The sequence below is a fragment of the Dendrobium catenatum genome, unplaced genomic scaffold (genome assembly GCF_001605985.2).
Source record: "Dendrobium catenatum unplaced genomic scaffold, ASM160598v2 original_scaffold_3096, whole genome shotgun sequence".
NCBI lineage: Eukaryota > Viridiplantae > Streptophyta > Magnoliopsida > Asparagales > Orchidaceae > Dendrobium > Dendrobium catenatum.
Window position 1 is genome coordinate 1 of NW_021321557.1, and position 1,237 is coordinate 1,237.

The following is a 1,237-nucleotide window of genomic DNA, read 5'->3' on the forward strand; positions in this document are numbered from 1 at the left end:
TCTCAAATGCAAGATGGTGGCTGGAGGAGTACAAATTTGATGGCTTTAGATTTGATGGTGTGACATCAATGATGTATACTCATCGTGGCTTGCAGGTTAGAAAACTATCCTGTACGATAACAGTGTTACTAAAATTGGCATACCTGATGCCGGAGCTAAGTCGTTGATCATGTTAAACTGCAGAGCAATTTAATTTCATATGACATTTTGTATGCCTATATAGGAGTAGTGCTTTCTTTGTTGTGTGTAGCCTAATTGGTTGCTTTAATTGTCTATATATACATATAGAGATTACTTGTAAGGCAGATTTTTTAGAGAATAAGAAAATAAAGGCTTTTGTCTTGTTATTTTGAATTCTTGTATCCTAAGATTTGATCTTGGGTGGTGGGTTCTTTCTCCAAGGAGGAGTTATTGGAGACTTGCTCAGCCACGGTCACTGGATCGTCGACGTGGATTCGTCGAGCCCCCTCCGGTCCGGTGTCAATACCTTCCCTTTTGGGTTCGTTCAAGTGCTGACATGATCATACAGATATCTTAGAATGTAGTCTTCTCCAATGGTTTCTGAGTTTCTACTTTATATGGTCCTCCAGATTAGCCTTCACTCTTCAGGATAAAAAATGAGTTTTTTTTCCTTGCAAACAAGAGTCCGTTAAAACATATAAAAAAAGGACTATCCATTTAATAGCATATGCGTTTCTTTGCCGTTTGTTTCATGAATTGCCTGGATCTTCTACAAGCACCTTATTGATGTCTGCCAGTGTTGGATTCTTTGGTCTTCAATATCTATTTTTTTGTACTTTATTTCAGGTAGCATTTACTGGGAACTACAGTGAGTATTTTGGTTTGGCGGCTGATGCAGATGCGATAGTTTATTTGATGCTTGTGAATGATGTTATTCATGGACTATACCCTGAGGCTGTTAGCATTGGTGAAGATGTGAGTGCAATTTGTTTTCATTTTTATGTTTTAGACACCTGATACGTGCAAGGATCCTTGATGGCATTGCTTTCAGTTTATTTTCTGATTTCTATGGTAAGCTTTTGAATTGTATTATGGGTGTATGGTAAAGATGCTCTTGTTTCATCAATGCTGTTTGGTGGTGTTGAGCATTGAGCACAGGAATTCCTATTTTACCTCATGCGCTGTTTGTGACATCTTCCTCCTTGCTGATGGATGTGCATGTTTATTTTTTATTTTCTGCTATAATATTCGGTTTGAATAGCTAACAACAACAACA

At 37.8% G+C, this 1,237-nt stretch overlaps 1 protein-coding gene across 1 annotated transcript; it reads left to right on the top strand.

Moving 5' to 3' along the window:
- Window positions 1-5: 5 nt before the first annotated feature.
- On the top strand, window positions 6-1,231 carry LOC110101063 (1,4-alpha-glucan-branching enzyme 2, chloroplastic/amyloplastic-like; the record flags this gene model as incomplete). The annotated part of the gene is made up of 2 exons (XM_020828829.2): window positions 6-95; window positions 808-1,231. Coding segments are annotated over 2 exons (261 nt in total), but the record flags the coding sequence as incomplete, so codon positions are not given.
- Between the last annotated feature and the right edge of the window lie 6 nt (window positions 1,232-1,237).